The sequence below is a fragment of the Oryzias latipes genome, chromosome 2 (assembly GCF_053564925.1).
Source record: "Oryzias latipes strain Hd-rR chromosome 2, Olatipes_Hd-rR_3.1".
Lineage (NCBI taxonomy): Eukaryota > Metazoa > Chordata > Actinopteri > Beloniformes > Adrianichthyidae > Oryzias > Oryzias latipes.
Window position 1 is genome coordinate 50009031 of NC_136238.1, and position 25171 is coordinate 50034201.

General features: G+C 38.0%; 2 protein-coding genes across 4 annotated transcripts in view; both read left to right on the forward strand.

The window, feature by feature from the left end:
* LOC101168923 (uncharacterized) lies at positions 1–25142 on the forward strand. The gene is made up of 3 exons (XM_078941544.1): positions 1–884; positions 11518–12461; positions 22650–25142. Exons 1-2 carry the CDS (start codon positions 698–700, stop codon positions 12222–12224), a joined length of 894 nt encoding a protein of 297 aa, XP_078797670.1. The 5' UTR covers positions 1–697; the 3' UTR covers positions 12225–12461; positions 22650–25142.
* LOC144988962 (NLR family CARD domain-containing protein 3-like) overlaps positions 1–25171 on the forward strand; it is a 207703-nt gene that overhangs the window by 96025 nt on the left and 86507 nt on the right. The window lies entirely within an intron of this gene.

Below are 25171 nucleotides of genomic sequence, written 5' to 3' on the forward strand. Positions count from 1 at the left end.
GCTGATAACTATGCTAGCACTTGTAGCCATGTTAGCATAACTAGCATAGTCAGCATAGTTAGTATCTTAATCAATGAGTGCTTCTGAGTTAGTTGAGAAGGAGGGGTTAAATGTGCGTAGTGGCTGCTCAGGAAGTGGGGTTTGGTCAAAGGTGGGTGCTAAGAGTGGCGGTGGTGTCTAGACTCAGGCGGCAAGGACGACAATGGGGCCTAGATGCAGGTAGTGAGGGCTGGTGGACCATAGAGGTGGGCGGTGAGGGCAGGTAGAGCGGGCAATACAACGCCACTCAAGACTTTAATTTGCAATTTCATATTCTTAAAAGGATTAAGAAAATTAATTTATTTCCATTCAGCAGGTTGTGGACTGACAGCTCTTCTCGTAGGGGGGGGCCTTTTGTAAAGCTGGGATACAGAGAGAACTTTTTTTTTAAACCACTTCATGACACTCTTACAAGGACGTTTACGTTCCAAACAATGGTCCTTCAGGGGCTCCTCCTCCAAATATCCTGAAAGAGACTGTTACATTTGTATTGGCGTTTTTACAATACATTCCTCCAAACATAAAAAAGCCTTCTTCTTTTGTTTTTGCAGGCCTCCCCCAGCATTGGCTGACTGAAGAGGACAGTCTCTGCAACCCACAAAGGAACTTCAGAGTGGAACCGGAGGAACCAGTTTTGAGGATTCAGTTGGAGCTGAAGATGGGAGCAGGAACCATGTCTTCCCTTCAGTCTCTGAGAGAGTTGATCAGCGAGCGACTAGCTGCTGCTGCTGAAGAAATCTGCAGACTCTGTGAAGGAACCATCGTCCAGTACGAGGAGGAGCTCTGTCGTCAGCGCAGACTGCTGGATGTCATCTGGAAACCACAGCTGCAGCTCCACCACATAGGTATGTCACCTTCATCACACAAACACAGAAGAAGACCTTTGAGCTCCATGCTCTTCTTTATAGGGACCCGTCTGTCACTCAGTGGTGGTTCTACACTAACTTACTTCCCGGGCGAGTAACCCCCTCTCTCCCCGCACATATAGAAATTTGATGACTTCCTTTTGTGTTCTCTATCCTTATTTTTCCATTTTACACACAAAAAATCATAATTTCATAAACTACATGGATGTCAAACTCCGTCACACAGGCGGCCTAAATCCAAAACACGCTTTGAGTTTTGGGCCAAACAAGAAACATTTACTGAAAACACTAAAGCTAGACTTTTAAACTGAACTGAACATTAATAAAAACAGAAAGGAATATCAATCCAGAAGAAATCAAGTTAAACCTTAAATAACATATAATATTTTTCTCTCCATAAAAATACATTGTCAAAATTATACAAATATGAACATGCTACAGAACACAGCCTGGAGATATGTCATCACTTTGAGCTCTTATAAAACATTAAAAACGTAACCATAGAACTCCTCACTGGGGTTACTTCAAAAATATTTGGCATTTTCCTAATTTTGTGCAACACCAACAGTAAAAACTCAGCTCTTAGAGCTAATGGAAGAATTTCAAAGATTTCAGGTTAAAAACGTGCGACGAGAAAACCGGGTCGGCATTCTGGAGAAAAGACTGGACGATGTGGAACAACAAGTAAGGATGAATAATGTCATTCTCACTGGAGTACCGATCAAACTTCGGGCAAAGCTAAATGCAGCTGGAGCTAGCATTGCTAATGCTGATCGCGCCAGCATAGCTAGCAGTCCAGAAACGGAGAGCGGTGGAGAGTCTCTGGATCACCAAGTGGAATCATTTCTCACGTCTAAAGGGATTTCCCTGGATCTCAACACCATGGAGACCTGCCACCTGCTCCCCAGGAGAAAGGAGACGGATAAACCAGCGATCCTCATCAGGTTTGTGAATCACAAACACAAGCTAGCTCTGATGAACCAACGTAAAAATCTGAAAGGATCTGCTGCTTATCTGAACGACCATCTGACCAGGAGGAATGCTGAAATCTCCAAACATGCACGGCTTCTCAGGAAGCAGAAGAAGATTGAGAACACTTGGGTTAAAGGCTGCAGGATTTACGTCAAACCACTCGGTCCACCGGACCGGTCCAAGGTTCTGGTTGTGAACACCATGAAGGACTTTGAGAAGTGTCTTATTTCGGTCGTCTGAAACAACATGGAGTAATAAACCAAAGAGCCAAATAATTTCAAGAAATATGACGCCTGGATTCATCACTTTCTCCATCTGTCTGACGTCACCTGAATCAACAGCGGAGAGTTCTGACCTGCAGACAACTTGACCTCAACTTTCACTGAGCTGATATCAGCTGAAGAAGGATATGGACCTGAATCTAATGTCTGCAGACATAACATGGAAGAGACTAGAAACTGTTTAAACCCAGAAGATCAGCTGTTTTTTCAGCAGAAGAAGAAATGCCAACCTTGGACAATTGACAGATTATGGACCCTTTTATTTTACTTCACAGCATTACTTTATCATAAAAATATGTAAAAAATAAATGAATAAATAAATAAATAAAAATACAAAAAATAATAAAACAAATGATTAATCAATTAATGACAATGGTTAAATTGATTGACTTGGTAACACTTTATATTAAGATTCCTTAACAAGCTTTGTTAACACATTAACAAGCATTATAAATTAATTTATAGGGTGTTAGTAAGACATTTATTAGAACAATAAGTCTAATAAGGTTTATTAAATTACTTAGTTAACACATTTACAAGCATTATTATTAGGATGTTTTCAAGATACTAATGATGCATTTACTGATATTATAGGTGCCTAACAAATGTGTCAGTGTTAATAAGCTTAATAAGATTTATTAACAACCTTTGTTAACAAATTAAGAAGTATTATTATTGTTTGGGGTTCTAGTAAGATATTTATTAGCATTATAGATGTCTCACACAAGCCTAAGTGTTCATAAGCTTAATAAGTTTTATTAACTAACTTAACAAATTAATAGACTTTATTAATGTGTCAGATGCTAGTAAGATATTTATTAGCATTATAGATGTCTTGCAAATACCTGAAAGTGTTAATAAGATTTATTAACATCTAAAGTCAGACCATTGTCTTCTAAATCCATATTACTCAACTGCTTATAAGCTTTACATATGTATTAATTAACTTTGTTAATAGTTTATTAATTGTTTTGCAGCACCTCATCTAAAGTTTGGAAGTTTTTTAGCACAAACAACCACAAAGCATAAAGATTGTAAAAAGAACTTTATGACATTAAAACAGACTAAACATACACAAATCGTTCTATAAAAGATATATAATAATTTGATTCAGAAGAATAATTTAAACAAAAAAAACATAGATAGGTGTTGGATGACTCTAGCATCAAAGCTATAAGGCTTAAGGATAAAGTATTAGCATCTATCCTGAGTGAAACATTCATGGCAAATCGCATCACCAGGAGACAGTTCTCTGGATTCAAAGCCAACTGCATTCAACCACTGTTGCCTTGCTTCAAAGTACACAAGAAAGTTGCACAAGCCAGTAATTTTTGAAGAACGAAGACAATAAACCTACAGGAGCCATGCTAAAGCTAACACGCTAACCTGCCCATCGAATGGGCAGGTTAACTAATGTCACCATTGGCTAATGAATCTGTCAATCAAACTCATCAGCGAAACAGGAGTGCTCACTTTCAGCCAATTGAATGGCCTCTTAGACTTTGCTTTCACACAGGTGACGAAAAAAGCCCCGCCCATCTTTGATTCTATACCGGTCGGTCGTTAGCGTGTTATCTTTAGCATGGCTCCTGTAGGTTTATTGTCTTCGTTCTTCAAAAATTACTGGCTTGTGCAACTTCCTTGTGGACTTTGAAGCAAGGCAACAGTGGTTGAATGCAGTTGCAGTGAATGCTTAGAATTGTCTCCTGGTGATGGGATTTGCAATGAAGGTTTCACTCAGGATAGATGCTAATACTTTATCCTTATTAGCTATGATGCTAGTCATCCAACACCAGTATATATGTTTTTTTAAAAAAATTATTTGTCTGAATTAAATTATTATATCTTTTACAGAACGATTTGTGTATGTTTAGTCTGTTTTAATGTCATAAAGTTCTTTTTACAATCTTTATGCTTTGTGGTTGTTTGTGGTAAAATACGTCCACACTTTAGATGAGGTGCTGCAAAACAATTAATAAACTGTTAACAGAGTTAATTAATACATTTGTAAAGCTTATAAGCAGTTTAGTAATATGGCTTTAGAAGACAATGGTCTGACTTTAGATGTTAATAAATCTTATTAACACTTTCAGGTATTTGCAAGACATCTATAATGCTAATAAATATCTTACTAGCATCTGACACATTAATAAAACCTATTAATTTGTTAAGTTAGTTAATAAAACTTATTAAGCCTATGAACACTTAAGCTTGTGTGAGACATCTATAATGCTAATAAATATCTTAGTAGAACCCCAAACAATAATAATACTTCTTAATTTGTTAACAAAGGTTGTTAATAAATCTTATTAAGCTTATTAACACTGACACATTTGTTAGGCACCTATAATATCAGTAAATGCATCATTAGCATCTTGAAAACATCCTAATAATAATGCTTGTAAATGTGTTAACTAAGTAATTTAATAAACCTTATTAGACTTATTGTTCTAATAAATGTCTTACTAACACCCTATAAATTAATTTATAATGCTTGTTAATGTGTTAACAAAGCTTGTTAAGGAATCTTAATATAAAGGGTTACCATTGACTTTTATTGATATTACTTCATTTGATAATTTGATACGTTGATTCATGATTTTTCCTAATGTAACATAATTTTGCACATATTTTTAACTTTTGATACTTGATGAAATTTTGCTATGAAAATTCCTGAAACAGTGTTGTGTCTATTTTACTGATATAGTATTATTTTTAATCATATTAATGACTTTTATAAGTAACATAATCTTCATATATTTGGATACTTCATGGCCATGTTGATTTCTAATACTTATTTTTTACAAAATAATTTAAGTAATTCATCTTTGTCGTATGTTTTATTGATATTTCAAGATTCTTAATTCTGTCTGATAAAAGCTATAGGAACTGGACTTCCGGAATGCCGGCATAGAGGAGACACGCTCAGTCTGGGGCTCCCGCACTCGGTTCACTAAAAACTCCACAAACTCGAAAACAAAACAACAGAAAAGAAGATATGAGTGAAGGAAACACGCTGCGGAAAAGCCAAAGAAAAAAAAAAGAAGTGAACGAGCTGACCGAACCAGAAAGTATCGAGCACGAGATGGAAGAAGCGGCCAGCGAAGCTAGCTCGGACAACGAGAACCAGCGAGGCCACAGCGACACAAAGCTAATGCTAGACGGGCTAGCAAAAATTAGCGCTCAGATCCATGACTTGGACACAGAGCTGCGAGGGGCAAAGAACGAACTGAAGCAAGAAATATCTTCCCTCAGGCAAGATATGGACCGACAGTTCAAGGAGCACCACAACACGCTGGAAAGCCAAAAAGCCGACCTAGCCGAAGCCCAGACTCGCATTGCAACTTTGGAGGAGAGCAACATGGAGGCGAACGGTGAGCTCAAAACAATGCAAAAACAGATGCAACTTCTGCGGGACAAGGTTACGGAATCTGAAGCCAGAGCCCGGAGAAATAACATCAGAATCTTCGGGCTACCAGAAGAAGTTGAAGGGGGCTCAGTTATAACTTATCTAAACGATATGTTTAAAAAAGAGCTTCTCATACCGGCGGACTTTGATCTCCAGATGCAGCGCGCACACAGAACCCCCCCGATGAAACCCAAAGCAGGCCAGCGCCCGAGGCATGTCGTGGTCAATTTCTTAAGTTTTGCAACGAAAGACATGATCCTGAAGAAAGCTTGGCAAAAGAAAATAAAAGTGAACGACCAGCTCATCCAGTTTGACCACGACTACCCAGCAGAAATTGTTCAAAAAAGGCGCTCATACTCGGACATTAAAAAAGTTCTGAAGGAGCGGGGAATCCGTTTTCAAACCCCATACACAAGGCTGAGGGTTCATTGGAAAGAAGGCGTACAAAGCTACAACAGCGCGATGGAAGCGGCGGAAGACATTAAGAAGAGAGGGATCCATATCAACACTCCAAGCAGCGAAAACAGCAAGGGACTGGACCGGACCCCAGCAGCAGAGGGATGGCAGCGCGTCGGAGGGACAGCGCGGCGTGCACAAGAGAGGCTCCAGGAATACCAGAGGAAATAACCACAGGGAATCCGTAAATGGAGCCAATTTAAACAAAAAAGGCCGAGACGGAGCTCACAGACTGAGGAGGAAGGAACGTTGGACAAAGCTAGACTTATGTCTAGAGGCTGGCTCCCATCTGGAATGAGGACATCCTGCCCACCCACCAACGGGGACGAGAGAGGAGAGATGGATCATCCTTTCTCCATGTGGAAGTCAGAACTTACGTTTGTGTTCAGGTTTTACATTTTTTTACAATTTTTGTTTTCAGGGTCACGTTCTAGGTGCATAAATAGGATTGTTATAAGACAAAATGTGTAGTTTGAGTGTCGCCTCGTTAAATGTGAATGGGTTAACCACACCCAAAAAGAGGGGGATAATTCTGCAAAAATTAAAAAAAGAAAATATACAATTAGCTCTATTGCAAGAAACCCATTTAAATGATCAAGAACACGAGAAACTTAAAAAACTAGGATTCAGAAATACATATTACAGTTCATACAAACAAAGCCGCAAACGAGGAGTCGCTATTCTGATATCAAACAAAACTCAATTTGAAACTGACAAAGTCATAAAGGGGAAGGACGGGCAGTACATCGTTGTTAAAGGACGAATGGGAGACGCAGTTTTGACAATAGTCAATGTATACGCCCCACCTGAAAGTGATAAACAGTTTTTTAAATCCCTGTTTAACGTTATTGCTGAAGAGGCCGAGGGTATATTAATCTGCGGAGGGGACTTCAATGTAGCCTTAAACTTTAAATTAGACACAACTAGTAAACATAAACATAAAAAGACTATTGCCAAATTTGTTAAATTATCCATGGAAGAACTGGGATTGCTGGATGTGTGGAGAAGCTTAAACCCCCGTAAGAAAGATTACACACATTACTCCGCAAGTCACAAAGTACATTCACGAATAGACTATTTCTTTGTTTTTAAATCAGATATTAATAGAGTGGAAGAATGTAAAATTGAGGGTGCAGACGTGTCTGACCATAATACCCAGCACATGAAAGTAAATATATCAAATAGGAAGAAACAAACAACATGGAGACTGAACGTTGGGATTTTGAATAATGAAACAATTATAAAGGACATAAAAACCGACATAAAACAATATATGGATGACAATGACAATGGTGCGGTAGACCCTACAGTGTTATGGGATGCTCTTAAAGCTGTAATTAGAGGAAAACTAATAGCGAAAACAGCATGGTTGCGGAAAAAGAGAATTCAAAAATATGAAGAATACTCTGTAAAATTAAAAGAACTCGAACAGCAGCTTATAAATAAAAATACAACAGAAATATACCAACAAATACAAAATATTAAAAAACAAATCAACCACATATTAGAGGACGAAATAGAAAAAAAGATGATTTATTTCAAACAAAGCTATCAGGAAGTAGGGCCTAAATCAACAAAATTACTAGCCAAAAGAATTAAAAAACAACTCTGAATACAATCTATGAAATCCTTGATCCCGAAACCAATAAAGTAACAAATAATCCAGAGGAAATTGAGAGAATATTCACTTATTACTATAAAAAGCTATATTCACAACCTCCTTCAGCCTGTGAACAAGATAAAAGAAGCTTTCTGGAAAATATGGATCTGCCATTTATCGGATTAAATCAAAATAAACTACTTACAGCTGAAATTACTACAGAGGAAATATTAAAAACCATAAGCTCTTTGAAAAACAATAAATCACCAGGCAGCGACGGGTTTCCAGCTGAATGGTATAAAATATTTAAAGAGGAGCTGACTCCAATACTACACAAATCTTTGAATTGGACCCTACAAAATAATAAAATGCCTATTTCCTGGTCCGAAGCAATTATTTCAGTTCTGTTGAAACCAGGGAAAAACAAACAGTCGTGCGCTAATTATAGGCCTATTTCAGTACTAAATATAGATTACAAGATCTACACGTCTATAATCTGTAAAAGGATAAACACTTTTTTACCTGACATTATTGATGAGGACCAGACGGGATTCATAAAAAGTCGCCAGACACACGACAACATTAGAAGAACCTTACACTTAACTGAAAGAGCCCAAAGAGAACATATAAGTACAGTTCTCTTAAGTATTGACGCGGAAAAAGCTTTTGACCGCGTTAATTGGGAATTTTTATTCTTAGTCTTAGAAAAAATGGGATTTAATAACAAATCGGTTGAAATTATAAAAACAATATATTCACAACCAACGGCTAAAATTAAAATAAACGGGAATTTAACAGGAACATTTAAATTGGAAAGATCCACTAGGCAGGGTTGTGGACTCTCCCCGACTCTGTTTGCTCTTTTTATTGAGCCTCTGGCACAGGCAATTCGAGAAAAACCTGAAATTAAAGGAGTTTCAATGAATGGCGTTGAACATAAAATAGGATTGTTTGCTGATGACCTAATAGCGTACCTCGAACAACCAGAATCATCAATTCCACAGTTTATGAAACTGTTGGGAACATTTGAAAATTTATCGGGATATAAAATTAATATTTCAAAAACTCAGACTCTAACATTCAACTATGTTCCCTCTGAATACATTAGAAACAACTTTAAATTCAATTGGAATATGAAAAGTATTAAATACCTAGGAGTAGAAATAACACAAGACTTTCAACATGTAAACGTTAAAAATTATTCAGAAGTACAAGACAAGATAAAAAAAGACATAGAAAGATGGTCAACACTCCCACTAGATTTCAGCTCTAGAATCGAAATAGTGAAAATGAACATATTGCCGTTGTTTTTATTTCTATTTCAAGCTCTACCAGCACAGGTCTCCAACACTCAATTCGCAACGTGGGACAAAACAATATCCAGATTCATATGGGACAACAAAAGATCCAGAATAAAATATGGCACCCTCCAGCTTCCAAAGAACAAAGGAGGTATGGCTTTACCAAAGCTAAAAGAGTACTATATCGCCTCACAATTACGGTACTTATGCTGTTGGTGTAACCCCCATTATAATGGAAAATGGAAAAATATTGAATGTGAAACTTTACAAGAACCTATTCAAAACATTATTGGTGATAAAGAGTTATATGAAACAAAGAAAAGGCATTTAGATCCCATAACAAACCATACACTAACTATATGGTTCAAACTACTCCAAAAATACAAAATCTTAAATAGTGCAAAAAAATTAAAATGGGTAGCATATGACAGGCAATTTAAACCAGCAGAATATGATCAGACCTTAAATATTGGACTACAAAAGGAATAACAGCATGGTGCTTGCTAGAAAAGGACGGACAGCTGGAGAGTTTTGAGAACTTGACTAAACAATTTCACCTTGAAAAACAGGATTTTTTCAGATACTTACAAATGAGAAACTACCATAAGAAAGCAATACAGAGCGGCTCCTCTGGGGATGAAGGCGGGATAGTTCACACAATAACAAAGACATATAAAGATAACAATACTAAATTGATTAGTATGTTATATAAATCATTGATGGAATATGACGAAAACACAACTTTGAAAGCAAAAGATAACTGGGAAAGAGAATTAAACATAAAGATAACTGAACAGGACTGGTTAGATATGTGGAGACACCACCATACCACCACTGGATCTCGAACGTGGAGAGAGTTTGCCTGGAAGAACCTTATTAGATTTCTCATAACACCTAAACTGAAGAGCAAACATTTGAAAACAAATCAGAGCTGTTGGCGCGGATGTGGAGAAATAAATGTTGACCACTCTCATGTATTTTGGAAATGTCAGAATGTGACAGGTTTTTGGAAAATGGTGGGCGATCTCACATGCAAAGTACTGGGATACAAAATTCCTTTGTTGCCAGAACTGTTTTATCTGTACATGTTTTCAGGAAACTTAATCCACCAAAGTGACAAATACTTATTTAAAGTCATGTCACTAGCCGCTAAAAAAACAATAACCAGAAACTGGGGCACTACGGAGATCCCTTCAAAGGAGCAATGGACTTCAACAATCAACAACATATATTCAATGGAATTAATAACATACAGGCTGAAGCTGCAAGAGGCACAACTACACCGAAAGTGGAAAAAATGGACACTGTATAACAGATAGACATGTGAAACACCTAGACTTGACCTTTTTCTTTTCTTTCTTGTTTTTTGTGATGTTGTCTGAGATGTATGTTCATGTAACAAAAACTAATAAAAATAAAGTTATAAAAAAAAAAAAAAAAGCTATAGGAACTGGATAATAATAAATCATGTAATAAAATGGTTATAGTGTAACGGGGTGGGATTATATAAATTCGCTTCCTTCCACTCCCTTTCAAGCAATATTTATGAATGTCTAATTAGCCTAAGTTTGATTAGTTATTGTACGAATGTATAAGTTATGATTGTATTGTTTTTTGTGTATTATTTCTATTTGATTGCTTGAAATAAACCATTTCAAATTAAAAAAAATCTTCACAGATTTCAAAAAATGTCCCATAGCTGCTCACAACAGAGGACACACTCTGGACTTGGTCATTACCGACTCCATTTGCGAGTTGAGTTGATTGGAAGTTTAATTCCAAACGAAGACGGAAGAGTAGTTTGTGTAGTTGGTGGTTTACACATAAATCTATGTTTTTGTGGTGCCTGCGGAGATGCCCTACCATGTTAGAGTTGCCGCCTGTGAGAGAATATGGTACATGCACATACATAGTGCAGCTTGCAAACCGTTGTTTGTTTGTTTGTTTTTTTGTTGACAACGCGAACGTTGTCAACATAACTCAATGGAAATCCAAAATACTTCCACACCAGCGACTTCCGTGAAAGAAGAGGGGATTCGAGTTCTGTTGATGGGTCTCCATGCTATCTTTTGAGTGGCTGTTAGAGGAGGTTGACTCGCAGCACTTCTTTTTTTAAAAACTATATCAACAATTAGACTCGCAGCCCTTCAACATGTTTTTTTCTGCTTTGCAAGTAACCAGACGCAGCATGGGGGCGTGGCAGCATCGACGATTCCATTTTTGAATTTGAAGTTCAAGACTGTGACTTAATTTCGATCGATTTCGATTTAAAGTCGAAATCGTGACACCTCTTATAGAGAATAATAGCAGAACTTTAAATGTGACCTGTGTAAATCATTTAACATTCAATTTAAATTAAATATTGACATTTTTAATGATATATTTGCTTATTTATTTCAAATTTTAAAGAATGAATGTCACATTTATTTAATTATTTAATGGCGTCTATATGTATTATTTCAATGAGTCTCTTCTGGTCCTCCAGACTCCTCAGACATTTTCTCCAATGATCACAGAGTTTATTGATGTTTGACGAAACCCAAAAGTCCTGGAAACATATAAAAGGCTCCTTGTTGTGTTTGTGTTCCTGCAGTTCTCCCCCAGCATTGGAAGATTGAAGAGGAAGATCTCTGCAACCAGCAGAGGAACTTCAGAGTGGAACAGGAGGAGCCAGAACCTCCACAGATTAAAGAGGAACAGGAGGAGCCAGAACCTCCACAGATTAAAGAGGAACAGGAGGAACCAGAACCTCCACAGATTCAAGAGGAACAGGAGGAACCAGAACCTCCACAGATTAAAGAGGAACCAGAACCTCCACAGATTCAAGAGGAACAGGAGGAACCAGAACCTCCACAGATTAAAGAGGAACCAGAACCTCCACAGATTAAAGAGGAACAGGAGGAACCAGAACCTCCACAGGTTCAAGAGGAACAGGAGGAGCCAGAACCTCCACAGATTAAAGAGGAACAGGAGGAACCAGAACCTCCACAGATTAAAGAGGAACCAGAACCTCCACAGATTCAAGAGGAACAGGAGGAACCAGAACCTCCACAGATTAAAGAGGAACCACAACCTCCACAGATTAAAGAGGAACAGGGGAACCAGAACCTCCACAGATTAAAGAGGAACAGGAGGAACCAGAACCTCCACAGATTCAAGAGGAACCAGAACCTCCACAGATTCAAGAGGAACAGGAGGAACCAGAACCTCCACAGATTAAAGAGGAACCAGAACCTCCACAGATTAAAGAGGAACCAGAGGAACTCTGCATCAGTCAGGATGAAGATCAGCTTGATCTGAAGCAGGAGACTGATACCTTGATGGAGATTCCTACTTATGAGGAAGATGAGAACAGTGAAGCACATCTAAACAATCAGCATAGCTTTAATGTAACTGATAGTCAGGATGAAGAAGGAAACCAACATGAAGAACCAACATCAACTACAGATGAAGAGACAGACCCACAGAACAGAGATCAGAGGAAGAGGAGGGACAGAAGTCATGTCCAAAGTGTGGACAGCTCTCACATGTCAGCAGGTCAGTGTGACTCTGATCTTCATCTCCACACTATCGGTATGTTCACTTCAACAACGGTTCTATCTTGAGCTTCAAGCTCTCCAAACATGCAGTCCATCAACAGCGTGTCCTGGAAGAGTCTCTTCTGTCCCTTCCAGTTGAAAAGACAGAAGACATTGTTGGTCAGTGCAGCCGACAACATTCTTCAAATCAGATGATCTTAGTTAGTCCCTCCAGCTAACGACAAACAGGAAACCTTAACAGATCAAAGAGAAAATTGCTAGCAGATAAAAAAGTCCAATCTGTTTAGTCGTCTGTGGTTCTAAGTTTGTAGTTCAGTTCTTTTCAGCAGATTTCTCTGTCAAACCCAAAATCCCATCTAAACCTCTTTGATGTCTCCATGTCTGCAATTCCAGACATTCAGACAGATTCTATTTCCAAAACTACATTTCAAGGTAAAACCCAAAGACAGGGTCCTGCTCATGGATCTGCAGACAGAAAAGATTCAAATCCCTCCAAATCCCAAATGGTTGGTTTGTCAGCTACGCGCAAGACAAGGAAAACGTGTCATTCATAGAAACTGACGGGCTGCAGTAACATTAAACTTTCATTTTAAGGCGGGGGCCGCAAAATATCATCTTGGAGGCCGCAAGTACCCAGCGGGCCGCGAGTTTGAGACCCCTGCTGTACACTCTGGCACTGGTACACTAGCCGCAGGTTGGAAGAACGAATCAATAGTTTGCTTGCTCATAGTTCAGACGCACATATCAGGTTATGATGATATTTGTCTCCGTTTCCTTCCCACAGATGTTTACGCATGGTCAATTATCTCAAGGCCCCTCCCCCTCCACGCATTTTAGCCACTTACAGTGGCTTTCCCTATTCTTCTGACTAGGGCTGGGCGATATGGCCTAAAAATAAAATCTCAGATTTTATTTTTTTTCATTCGATTTCCGATGTTTTTCCCAATCCCCCCCCCACCCCCCCACCCCCCCAATCAAATGCGAGACAAATGTAACCCCCAGTTCTGGGATAAATAATAAATAAATAAACACACTCTTGGAATCAAAGTTAAGTATAAGATTTTTCTTCTTCTCACTCCCTTTTTGGACTTGTGTTTAAATAATTTTGTCTTGTTTTTGTCTAATTTTTTTAGTCTACACTTGTTTTCACTTGTCCACAATAAAAAGGTTACTTCCTTACTTGAGGTCCCAGCTGTGTTTTCAGTCCCACTTTGTAGTGTAGACTAAGAGGAGACAAACATTCACCTTGACAGTAGCACCATTTTAAGGATTAACAATACAGCTCATATCTGGGGTCTAAGGTTTTAAATAAATTAAGAAACCCCGTCTTCTGCACAGAGATGATCATGAAGCAGCAGGAGTCACAGTAAACATTAATTCATTTAATCGATTTATCGCCCAGGCCTACTTCTCACACGCATTGGTCGCCTCACAGACAATCACTCAATGAAACGCGAGTGTGTGCTCGCGTCTCATGAGTGAGTGTGTGTGTTAGCGTGTGCGCTCGCATCTCATTGATTATTTCATTGATTATTTCACTGATCATTGACATGCCCCTTCCACGTTTAATGTATAAAAATATACGGAGGGTGGGGGAGGCAAATTTACTGGTAGCACATGTGCGACTGAATGTAAAATTTAGTCGCACACTCTCAAATTTTGGTCGCAAATGCAACCATTTTGTCGCAGTCTGGAGCCCTGAAATACAAGAAGCAGACATCAAGTCTAGAGTCTCCTATTTAAAACATAAAATCAGTAGGAACACTCTTTCCACGGCTAATGTTTTTAGCACGTATTAGCCTAATGCTAACCCTTTTTTCAGGTCCTTGCAGCCAAGAAAAAAACACTGGCCACAAAGATTAAAAAAATCATGAGTGAGCAGGCCCTTAATAATAATCATAACAGTAATAAAAGCACATTTAGAAGATTGTCTCCTGCAGCTTCCCGTTGATTTTGCTGTTCCAGGACAGCTACAGCCCCATGAACAATGCTAACAGACATTAAGTGTTTTTTTACTTTATTTGTGAGTCATATGATGCAGTTACATTTTTAAAATGAAAAAGTATTTCTGTTAATCCACTTTAATTGTCAAATTAGATAAATCTAACCGAAATTTGCTACACATTTACTAAACAATTTTTTGAAAATGAAATGTCAAATACTATTTTCTTTATCATTTTACTTAAGTGACAGAATACGCGGTGTTGAGGAAGAAAATGAAAAAGCGGTTTGGTGGATTGCTTTTTCTTTTTAATTTTGAGTAAACAAATACAGCTTCATTTGAAAATAATAATAATAATGATCCTGTGTTTTGAAACTGTTGCCGGTGAGATGACAGGCGCAGAGATGTGGGCTCATCTGTGGATGAAACGTGAGTGCATGAGTGGGAAAAGCACAAAGCAGATCTGCATGTTTATGACTGCACAGCTGTTTTTTTTGGTCATGTCAGTCATTTTGCATCTAATTAATGAAATGATTAAGATTGGACTCCGGTGTTTTCGGTTCATTGACCTGTCTTGCAGTCGAGAAAATGGATTCAAGTATTTCCATTTCATTCCAGAACTAAGCAAACAAGCTATTTTCGTCCAGCCTTGAATCTCTTTTGCTGGTCATGAAGGCCAGTATGGGGTGTTGTTACTTTAGGGTCAAACAGGAATTATATTATTCAGGAAATGCTGAGGCTAAGTATCCCATCGTGCATCACACATTTCCCATAATGCATCTTGACCAATCATGTCCTGAATTTCGGGCCGGGTCGGGTTCTGACTCGGGCTTAAGATCTTACCTGTACTTTACGCTGATTTTGCTGTTCCAGGACAGCTACAGCCCCTTGAACAACGATAACAGATTTCACCATGCTAAACTTTTGGCTTTTGCTGGTTGGATCAACAGGCACTGATGTCATTGCCCCGCCTCCCCGTGGAAATGCTAACTGGAATTGTGTTATGCAACACTAGTCGCAGGGTGGATGTGAAAATGAAAAGACAATCCCCTCTTTGCACTTTTATTTTAATTATGACACAGAATAAGTGGTTTTTAAGTAGAAAAGGAAAAAGCATTTTGAATTTTATTTTTTAATATGAGTCATATGATGCAGTTACATTTTCAAAATAAAAAAGCATTTCTGTTAATCCATTTTAATTGTCAAATTAGATATATCTACTGTAACTGAATATTGCTACACATTTACCAGATAACTTTTTGAAAATGAAATGTCAAATACTATTTTCTTTATCATTTTAATTAAGTGACAGAATAAGCAGTGTTGAAGAAGAAAATTAAAAAGCGGTTTGGTGGATTGCTTTTTCTTTTTAGTTTCGAGTAAACAAATGCAGCTTCATTTTGAAAATGAAAAAGCATTTCTGGTTTTGTCTATTATTTTTAATTATGCTACACAAAAGCTACCATAGATAATATTGTCCGAAACAGAATTCATCGTACTGCTTTTGTCAGGAGTCACATCATCAATAAATGCAAGAGAACCAGGTCCAATAGCAGCCATACATGCCCACACCATGACATTACCACCACCATGCTTCACTGATGACATGGGATGTTTAGGATCATGAGCAGTTCCTTTCCTTCTTATACTCTTCTCTTTCCATGACTCTGGTATAGGGCTGTGACGATAACCGCATCACCGCACTTTTTTTTTTTTTTTTACATTTTCAATGTGGTGCTTGATTGGAACTATAATAAACACATTAAACACATTCATCTTTGCTGATAATTTACTTTTTCTGCTAGTCCTGTGTTCAGACTTTCCTTCTTTCTTTCAGACTGTCCTCTGCTCCTCTCCCACCGTGCCTGTCACTCTCTCTCGTCTGCGTGCGCTCTCTCACTGCCTCTGCTGCACGTGGCTCCCTTTACACACAGAGGCGCGCGCTTTCAGAAGCACACATCCTCATTCTAAAGGCCCGTACACACCAGGACGAATATTCGCCAGGCATTATTCGCCACGTCTTTTGTGTTCACACCCAGGCGATTTTCACTGACGACGAGCCGAGCCAACATGCAATTTCATTCCCTGACATTAGATGGCGCTTAATGTAAAACAGAAATACTCCTGTACACAAGGTGGTTTTCACTCAGAAGAAGAGAGCCAGTATTTACGCGCCTGTCAGAATCATACAAAGAAAACATGAATATTTCAAGCACCAGTAGCTCCAGCTCCAGTTCCAATGATGAAGAAATTATTGTTCTGTTGAATGATGAAAGACGCCGGAAAAGACGCCGATTTTGGGTACATCCCATAGTTACGAGAAGAGAAGAACATGGTGAGTTTTATCGACTGGTACAAGAGCTGAAAATGTATCATGAGCGTTTTCGGGGATATTTTAGAATGTCCGTCATTATTTCTTTGCGTCAGTGTAGACGCTACTTGGCGTCTCTCTTCTTTGCTGGTATGTGTGCTCAGAAAGGCAGTGTTGTGTTTGAGCGCCCCCAAGTTGTGTTTGACTGTAACTTCAGAAGCTCCAGACACGTGTGCAAAAGCGCCATTCTCATTGGTCGAATAGATTTTGACGCGGTGCGTCAAACCAAAAAAACGAACCCGAGGCGTTTTTAAAAAAAGGGACGCTTTGACGCGTGGCGTTTTTTCGCGTCGGTGTACACACTCACATTGGTGCCCTTTGTTTAGTCAGGAGGCGTTAAACGTCGGCAACTATTATGTGCAGCGCAAAGTTAACATGTCTGTATAAACAAAGGCGGAGCTTCCTGCCCCGTGTTATTCATGGGTGTCAGGCTTCGTGGCTACCGGAAAGGTGACAAAGTGTCTGCAGTCTGTTTATTACTGGGAAATATAAAATATTCGGAGAAGATGTCTTTACCAAAGAGTACAGGTGACACTCGCGTGCAGCTACAGAGCAGAAGAATCAACACGCACCAATAACACACGTGTGCGCACCTTCCTACACAAGACGCTCTGTGCTCACACACAGTCAATCTACAACCCCTATAGTTAGTAGTTAGTTCACAAGCTAGATAGGTTGTTGTTAGTTGTTACTGTTATTTGTTAATAAAGAATAATGCATCGTAATTTTATTTATTTCCGATGCGGCCCCGGGGGATTTGGTGTTTTTTTTAATTTATTTTTTATCTTGGTCTCATCTGTCCATAGGATGTTGTTTCAGAACTGTGAAGTTTGTTTTAGATGTTGTTTGGCAAACTCTGGTCTGGCCTTCCTGTTTTTGAGGCTCACTAAGGTTTTACATCTTGTGGTAAACCCTCCTTTTAGGGAGTTTTCTTCAACAGGGACAGAATTTTTCCTTCATCCACCTCAGTTTTTTTCTGTAATCTCCCAGGTCGTTTGCCGTTGCTGAGCTCCCGGTGCATTTCTTCTTCTTAAGAATGTTGTAATTGTTATAAGGAGGGAATAACACACACCTGGCCATGGAACAGTTGAGACTTACTTACATTACTTTTGGTTTCTTAACAAGTGGGAGGCACATATGCAAACTGTTGTAATTCACACACCGCTCACCTGATCTGGAAGTAAATACCCTCAAATTAAAGCTGACGGTCTAATTCATCGTGGTGGTTTATAGAACCATAAATGTTGGAATTGCTACTGTCCCAATATTTACAGACCTGACTGTATATCAGATTATTATTTTGTTGGAATTAATTAATTATTTAGTGGAAACGAAACCTTTTTTTTTTTTTTTTTTTAACTTGTCCTGTCCAACAGCTGGGCAAACAGATGAGAGCTGAAGGCCTCTTGTGTTGGACAGATTTTACTTTAACAACAGGGGTTATGAATCTTCAGACAAACCAGAGGAATGTCTGAATAAACCCCTTTTGTAATTGAGGCCAAACTTTATTAGATTCCATCATGTTTGAAAATCTTTGGTGTTGGACCGGACGGAAAAGGAAAGGAGGGAAGAAGAGAGAGGGATGTTAGAGAGGAGGGGGGATAGGAGGGTGATAATAGGAGGGGGGGGTAGAACCATGAAGCAGCCTAAAGCAACAACTTTACTGGATGTTTATCATTACGGTAAGGCTCAAGTGTAAAACAAATCTCAAAGGGCGGGGCCTGTCCACACACATATTCAAATGTTATAAACACACCTGTTAACTGCAAAGGTGTCCACATGTCAACATGTACACAAAACATGCACACAATACAGATATTGTTCACACACGCATACTTATGCCTTTAAACCAACTAGTGTGAAATATTTCATTCAATCATGCAAACTATTAGTGCAAAGGTGAGCTAGCACCTGTGCTCAGGTGAGTGTTTATGTTCTTCTAAATGAATGGTGGAATGTGAAAAGAAGGAGGGAGAGTGTCCAGCCATCCCCACACCCAGACCCCCGCCACAGCAACAGCGGCAGCCAGAACCCCCTTTTTTTTAACCCATGGCAGATCACGGGCTCCGTAGTAATTCATTACGTTACTCCATTACTGACAAAAGTAACTAAATTAAAGTAACTTGTTACTATGTAATTCATTACCCCCAACACTGTTTATTGTTAGTAGTCAAACTACGAGGAGCTGTCCAAAACTCTATACTAAAAAGCATAGACTATATCATCACTGGACATTAGAGTCACCCCCCCCCCCCCACTTCCAAATAGGAAGTAGCTGCTGTCGCCAAACTCCAATAGACCTCTATAGATAAATAGGCAGCTGTTACTCAGTCATTCTAAATAGACAGAATTACCATTCTTGCTGTGAAATTATTTTCTTAATATCTTGTGGGTAATCTAAGTTTTTTCATAACATTTTTTCTTTATTGCCAGTTACTCAAGCTATAAACTGACCAATCAGATGCCTCAGTAAAAGGTGTCGTGCCCGCTGGCCCCACCTCGAACGTTTGATTGACAGCTTCTTCCGAGCAGCTTTCAGTGATGTGGGCGTGGACTTTGAACTAGCTTATCATGATTGGCTACTGGTTGTTCTAAAAACGTGACTCAGACCACCTGACTAATCACTGTTGTCTGGCTCAAAATGGTGATTAGATTTGTTGTTGTTATTGACCAAAAAGATTATATCAGAACATTACGTTGTTGGCTTCAGTATCTTTTAGAGCTATTAAGCATTTTGGACCAATCATGAACCATATTTACAAAAAGTAATTAATTGACATACAGTTATCTTTGTTGTAGTAGGACAACAGGGTCATGATTAGTCAGTACAGAAAGTTTGGTGAAAATAGCTTCAGTATCTTCAGAGCTATTGAGCATCTTTATTATGAGTCATTTCTCTATTAAAATTTGATAAAATATAATAAATATTGACTTTTTTCACAAAGTATTGATTGTAGCATAAATATGCTGACGATTCTTCATTACCATATAACTGTAGAAATTCATTTGTTTTAGAGAGATGATTGATTTTTACTGAATGGTTTTTCCTCAGATATTGCACTTTGTTGACAATGGTGTCTTGGCAGCCGTCTCTCTGCTGTGTCTCCGTTTACACCTCAAAGAGATCACTTCTCATTAAAAGTCAGGGGGAAAAAAAATATTTTTTTCTTTTGAAATGTATTTGTAGTTCACTCAGTTGTAGTGTGCTGTGATTCACAGCAGCAGATTCAAGCAGTTGAAATCACTGATTTGAGGTTGTAACTCAAATGAACACATGCAAATGCGAATTTGTCAGTTGTGATTTTATTTGTCAAACTTTACAGCAGAAGATTTTTATAAACAGTTGCAGACTTTTTCTTTTGCCACATTCTATTTTACGTTTTTAAGTTCTCACATCAAATCTTCATGCTCGTCCATGTTGACACATTTTTACCGTCTGAGCTGCCAGCAGCACCTTTAGACTAACACGCACACATAAACACACCCACCAACACCACCACAGGCAAGTTTCTGACCCCGATTGATGGGGCCCCAGACCTCGGTCCTGGAGGTGATTTCTAAATAAAATAAATACAATAACAGACATCCAGGGCTCGACATAGCCATTTGTCCGCTGGCCCGGTCCTGTTTTTCGAGCAGTGCGGACCACAAGACTTTATTTTTCACTTGTCCGTTCGGGCCACTTAAATATCTAACAGTTAATATATTTGTCACCTTTTTCAATAAAGTATATTTTGCGAAAACGTGTAGATTTACCTCGTCTTCATAATTTACTTTTTCTGCTAGTCCTGTGTTCAGACTTCAAGGGTTTCTATGGGAAACTTTTTATCACTTCTCCTTCTCTCCCGCCTGCGCGCCCGGCTGTCACTGCCGAGCACCACGCGGCACGCGCTCACTCTACTTTTTTTTATTTTTTCAAACTTTATTGAATGTAACAATTCAATACAAAACAATGTTAAACAGCAACAACGAAGGAACAAGCCAGTGGGTTATTATTACATTTGATTATAAATCCGACACCGTCACTGAAGAGAGACTGAAGCATGTCAGAGACATGGCAGGAATAGATAGGAATATGTTAGATGGAGTAATGGGTGGAATTAGTAGTATGGACAGCAAGATATTTAATGAATGCGTTGAAGATGAAACTGTATGCACTAAGCTTTAAGCTGAATGTCAAAGAATCAAAGGCAACTCCAAATACCTGAATCTCAGACTCAAATGCAGTATAATGTCAGAGTACTTCATTTAGTTTTTCTTTACAACACTGTAAGCAGTAAGTATTTCTAGTTAGCTGAACGATCTCAGTTAGACCTGCATGATATGAGGAAAACTCGCGATATGCAATATCAGAGATTAAAATTGCGATAACGATATAATTTGCGGTATATAAACAAACAGCAAAATAACCAAATAACCATTCCCATTTTATTGCAACAGTTTAAAAATTATAATCCAAATCACCCTCGTTGACATAGGTGACAAACATCTAACATAATAGGGCTCATCTGATTGGTCAACAATGTGAAGGCGTCCATCCGATTGGTCAAATGCATTAAGGGATTTATTTGATTTGTTAAATGGTTCAAGCTGCCATTAGATTGTTTTAGCACATTTAAGGTTTATGATTTATTGCGATATTTGCCGTCTTTTGCGATATGCATATTGCAGAGCTGGATTTAGCGATAACGATAAATTTGCGGTATATTGTGCAGGCCTAATCTCAGTAATTTATTTTTATTTAATTTTTCAATTATTTAATTTAATTAAGTAACTAAAGTAACTAAAAAGTAAATGTAACTTTGCAACAGTAACAAAAAGCAGAACGTCAAGGCAGTCAGAGCAGAAAAGTAAATAAAACTTCTTAACTATTGATTAGGAACAAATGTGAAATAGCAGTGATTAGAAGCAGCATGAAAACTTCTGAACTAGTGTTACCTACTAAACTGCAGTGCTCTCTTCAAAAAATCTGAAACAGACTAGAGCAGATTTAAGTTTGATATGCTCTATTTTCAGTAATTGAAAAGTATAAAGAAGTGCTAGATGTCACCAGAATGCACCAAATTGCACCATATTAAAATTTTCGGGAGGGGCATGCCCCCGGACCCCCTTAAAGTTGCAACCACCCGCGGAGCGGCGGGTCCCGCTGTGCACTGTGTTGGGCCAGTAACTTTCAGGCAGGGCCAGTAACTTTCGAAAACTACTGGCCCTGTGGGCCACTGCAAATTTCTGGGCTGTGTCAACCCCTGACATGTGAATGTAACTTTATTAGCAGCATATTCCTAACATAACACAGCTGGTGTTGGGCTGAAATAAGCCTCAGAGACTGTGTCAAACATTTACTATAGATGCCTGCATCTTTACTGTCAATAATGGCAAGAATCCAAAACATTCCAATTGTTTTCAGACTTTTTTCCTTTTTGTAATTTCATATAAAAATAATTGGAGACAGAATCAGGTTAAAAGTACATTTTCTGTCAGTCCCTCTGTCCCCTTTCTAATAAATCTATTTATTTCAGTATGATTTAATTTGAGTATACAGTTAAATGACACTAAAGACCTGTTTGTACCATTTATGAATTATTTATCTGCAAATTAATTTCCCTAAAAAAACAAATAAAATATTTTCTTTCTATAACTGGTTCAGACTACAAGTTATTGAGTGAAAAAGCTCTCCTCATATGGGGGAGGTGTAGGGGGCCCTTTTCAGCACAGTTTGATACTGTTGTGCTAAAGAAAACAAAAAACTTTTTTTTAATTAAAAGTTTTTTAATGTGCATATACTGAATGATACTGCAATCATTTGTATTGATAATTAAGAATAAATAAAGTCACCGTAGTATTTAAAAGGACCTGTTCTTGTGTTTCTGCAGCTCTCCCCCAGTGTTGGATGACTGAAGAGGAAGATCTCTGCATCCAGCAGAGGAACTTCAGAGTGGAACATGAAGAACCAGAACCTTCACAGATTAAGGAGGAACAGGAGGAACCAGAACCTCCACAGATTCAAGAGGAAAAGGAGGAACCAGAACCTCCACAGATTAAAGAGGAACAGGAGGAACCAGAACCTCCACAGATTAAAGAGGAACCAGGGGAACTCTGCATCAGTCAGGATGAAGAGCATCTTCATCTGAAGCAGGAGACTGATACCTTGATGGAGATTCCTACTTATGAGGAAGATGAGAACAGTGAAGCAGATCTAAACAATCAGCAGAGCTTTAATGTAACTGATAGTCAGGATGAAGAAGGAAACCAACATGAAGAATCAACACCAACTACAGATGAAGAGACAGAATCATCATCAACTACAGATGAAGAGACAGACCCACAGAACAGAGATCAGAGGAATAGAAGACACAGAAGACATGTCCAAAGTGTGGACAGCTCTCACATGTCAGAAAGTCAGTGTGACACAGATGTTAGAAAAAATCTTAAAAAGACTAATCTTGGTAAGAAATACAAACAATCTCCAATCAGGTCTGGTAAAAACTCAAGAATAATTACTAACCCGTCTGACTACATGGAAACTGGGTCTGATGAAAGATGTTATATCTGTAAAGAATGTAGTAAAAGCTTTTGTAACATATCTCAGTTCAGAATTCACACCAGAATCCATGCAGAACATAAAAGATTTTCTTGTAAAGAATGTAATAAAAGCTTTAGTCGCAGATCTAATCTCAAAACACACATGAGAATTCATACAGGAGAAAAACCTTTTTCGTGTAAAGAATGTAAGAAAAGTTTTAGTCGTATATCTTTTCTCCAAACACACATGAGAACTCACACAGGAGAAAAACCTTTTTCTTGTAAAGAATGTAAAAAATGTTTTAGTCAAATATCTAATCTCAAAACACATATGAGAACTCACACAGGAGAAAAGCCTTTTTCTTGTAAAGAATGTGATAAAAGTTTTAGTTGTTCATCTGATCTAAAAAAACACATGAGAACTCACACAGGAGAAAAGCCTTTTTCTTGTAAAGAATGTGATAAAAGTTTTCGTGATGTATCTACTCTCAAACAACACATGAGAACTCACACAGGAGAAAAGCCTTTTTCTTGTAAAGAATGTGATAAAAGTTTTAGTTGTTCATCTGATCTAAAAAAACACATGAGAACTCACACAGGAGAAAAGCCTTTTTCTTGTAAAGAATGTGATAAAAGTTTTAGTTGTTCATCTGCTCTTAAAAAACACATGAGAACTCACACAGGAGAAAAGCCTTTTTCTTGTAAAGAATGTGATAAAAGTTTTAGTTGTTCATCTGCTCTTAAAAAACACATGAGAAATCACACAGGAGAAAAGCCTTTTTCTTGTAAAGAATGTAAAAAAAGTTTCAGTCAAATATCTCATCTCAACAAACACATGAGAACTTGTGAGACCTTTTCTTGACAATGTAAGGATTTAGTGTAAACTCTAAATTCTAAACTTTTTTGATAAGAGGTCGACCTCTCAACCTCTGTACCAGAATCAGAATCAGCAGAAGACTTTATTTTACGGGAGGGAAAAGTTCTGCATCTCAGAAAAATTAAATATTTTAAAACAAGTTTTTAATGCTTAAACTTCTGGGGTGAAACCTCAATGTTCTAATGAACTCCATAGCAACCTGAGCTTTCATTTCATGTACACAGAGCCACAGGCTGATGGCCTCCATACCCTATTGATGCAGTAACTTCATTAGAGGGAGGCACAAGTGAGAATTGGATCTGTAGAAATGAAATTGTCTACATTTAAAAAAAAAACTTTGGTTGTTTTAATGTATGATTCGCTACAGGAGGTCCTTTGTCCCAACAGCAGTTAGACTATAGAATGGCACAGTTTAGGACTGCTGAAACTGCTGCTGTATTTACATATTTAGTTATGACGTGTACTTTTACTTCCACTTTTTATTGCTGTTTTAACTCTTACTGACTATTTGGTTTTCTAACTGCTATATGTCTTGTTTGGCTGCTGTAACAACTGAACTTCCCTCCAGGGATCAATAAAGTTTTGTCTTGTCTTATCCTGACTTTCCTGAACAGCTTTTTTAGGTTTTCATCTTCTCTAAGCCACAATTATCAAAAGCAAAAAAGTAAAGGATCAATACAATTTAGTCTATGTGTAATGATACTAGGCAATGAGTTTCACAAAATGTGCAAAAATTGTTCACAACATGAATTATTTTAGATAATAGGAATGAGTTGTTTTGAATCATTAGAGCTAACATCTAGTAGAGTTAACATTTATTGGAGATGGGTATTGTTAAGATTTGATCTATTAACTCCTCTTAATCTGCAGCTCTTCACTCTGGTACCTTATTAGTATTCTTTTTTGTGGTGCAAGTTTACACTAAAATAAAATGATCAATAAATACTGTTAAGATTTTTCTATCCTGGCTTTTTGTCTTCTATTTTCTTTATTTTT

Excerpts from the sequence above, each read along its gene's own strand:
- LOC101168923 (XM_078941544.1), top strand. The coding sequence starts at position 698 with ATGGGAGCAGGAACCATGTCTTCCCTTCAGTCTCTGAGAGAGTTGATC. Across the intron at positions 885-11,517 it reads GCTGCAGCTCCACCACATAG|TTCTCCCCCAGCATTGGAAG; the intron begins GTATGTCACCTT and ends GTGTTCCTGCAG.